Source organism: Pygoscelis adeliae, unplaced genomic scaffold (assembly GCF_000699105.1).
Source record: "Pygoscelis adeliae isolate BGI_AS28 unplaced genomic scaffold, ASM69910v1 Scaffold314, whole genome shotgun sequence".
Taxonomy (NCBI): domain Eukaryota; kingdom Metazoa; phylum Chordata; class Aves; order Sphenisciformes; family Spheniscidae; genus Pygoscelis; species Pygoscelis adeliae.
This window is the reverse complement of record NW_008824668.1, coordinates 2,147,296-2,149,296: the sequence shown is the minus strand read 5'-3', so window position 1 is coordinate 2,149,296 and position 2,001 is coordinate 2,147,296. Positions and strand designations below refer to the sequence as shown.

Sequence of the window (2,001 nt, the reverse complement as noted above, 5' to 3'; positions counted from 1 at the left end):
CACGAGAGGTCGCAGGGAGCCCACTGCTCCTCCTGCCTCGCTGCGCATCCTCCCTGCTGCGGCGGGGACCTGGGGGGTGGGAGAGGCTGTCCCCAGGACCGTGGCGGTGGCTCCATCTCGCTGTTTTATGACCTGTTTGCGCTGCTGGGGCCCCTACGAAGTGGGACTGCTGGTACCGGCGGTACCAAGCCTCAAATATTCCCAGCTGGCTGCGGACGGATCCAACAGTCAGCTGCCGGAGAGGTGGGACACGGCAGAAGCTGGGTCTTCCTGCGGATGGGATGGACAAAAGGGTACAGAGGGGGCTGAAGGACAGTGAAGCCACTCAGTACAGAAGGAGACCTCCGAGAAGCCCCCCGAGCCGAGCACGGGCTGTACAGCGGAGGGGACGTGGCCGATTGCCGGTGGGAGGAAGGACCTTCGCAGCAGCAGCAGGGTGCCGGGGCAGGGCCACGCTATGCTGTGGGGGGGATGCTCAAGTGCAAAACGGGAGCTAGGCACTCGGCCCGGCATCGTCTGGGCACGGGGAGCGATGCAGCAGAGACCGCAACACAGGGACCAAGGGGAAGTGACAGGAATACCAGGGACCCGACGCTTACCGCGCCTAGGAAAACCCTGGTCCATAGGAAGGGGTACGGGCAGGCTCTGCTTGTACGGACTGATCCGGCATGGGGCCAGGTCCTGCAGATACCCACACACGCGCCGAGGAGCTGCGTGTGGGTAATTCAGTTCCCTCCACGTATACTTTAATTTGGGAGGAAAGCACAATTCCTTCTTTTGTTGGAACAGCAGCATTTTCCCCTTCAGATAAAGATTTATAGAAAACTTTTTCTAAAATACAATTATTTCCCTCCTAATTAGAGTAATTTTTAATTGCTCCTACACCTTTGAAGAAGGATAATGAATGGCTTGGGTTTATTAGCAGCCTTTTATCAGCATCTCATGGGACTCCTCTGTTGTCAGGGGATTTAAGCTCTGCCTTGGCCAGAGAACTGTCAGAAAGCAGAGGGGCTCTAGAAACGCGCTCGTCTTTCAGGGCTGTGTAGAAGATTGCGGTAGGAATTAAACCCATCACAGAGCAGGACGTTTTTACCACACCGAATTAATACAGTAACCTCTAAAATCAGCACAGACAAGATGGGCTCCTTTAACGTTTCCCAATTAAACACCGGCACGGCCCCGGCACGGCGCGCGTTTGCCAGCCCCTCTCCAAGCCGGGCGGACTCCCCTGCCTGCAAGGCCCTTGGGGTGGGACACTCCGGCAGGGATGCTCCCAGGGTTTGGGATGGTACCGACCAACCTCTGCCCCAGTGCTGCTGGAAAACTGTCCCTGTCTTGGTGACAGCGCAGCATGCCCCGTATCCCAATGGACAACGCAGCAGAGCACGCCCTAATCCACGGATCCCTAATTTGCAGAGGCCACTTGGTGCCTCTGCCCTTGCAGAGCGGTGATGATGCCTTTGACACCCACTGCAAAAGACCACCCCAAAATGCTCGACACCCTGAGGTCATCCGTTAGGTGCAACATGTCCTAGGACGTGCCTGGGCACTTGTGCAGTGCTGGAGGTGCAAGCGGTGGTAGAGTGGACGTGCCAAAGCCAGGTTCGGTGAACACGGGGGACTTGTTGGGGGAGAGGATAGCAGGGATGAGATTAGCGAGAAGAAAAATGAAAGACGAAAATACCGGACAGGCCCAGGGAGCCACCGCTTGGTGACGTTCAGGAGAGCTGAGAGCTTGGGAGAGAGCGAGAGAAGAGGGGTTTGAAACTCCCCAGAGAAAAATGGGCTTTAGAAGGTGCCTTTCTCCCTGGTAATGCTCCTATCTGGGTCCTGGGAGGGCAGTAAGGGCTGGCGAGGCTCTTGTGGGGTAGTATCATGGAACGGAGTTGTCAAACCCAGGGAGGGCTGGAGAACCCTGGTGCTTCATCAGCCCTGATGGCGAAACCTGGAGCAGGGAGCTGGAAGCAGCAGCAGCGGCTGCAGGAAGGCCTGTCCTGATTT

General features: G+C 57.1%; 1 protein-coding gene across 1 annotated transcript in view; it reads right to left on the bottom strand.

Moving 5' to 3' along the window:
* PYGL (phosphorylase, glycogen, liver) overlaps positions 1–670 on the bottom strand; it is a 19,479-nt gene extending 18,809 nt beyond the window's left edge. Inside the window, 2 exon segments of the mRNA XM_009322956.1 lie at positions 158–270; positions 637–670. Of these exon segments, the coding sequence (XP_009321231.1) occupies positions 158–270; positions 637–670 (147 nt within the window).
* Positions 671–2,001: the final 1,331 nt, after the last annotated feature.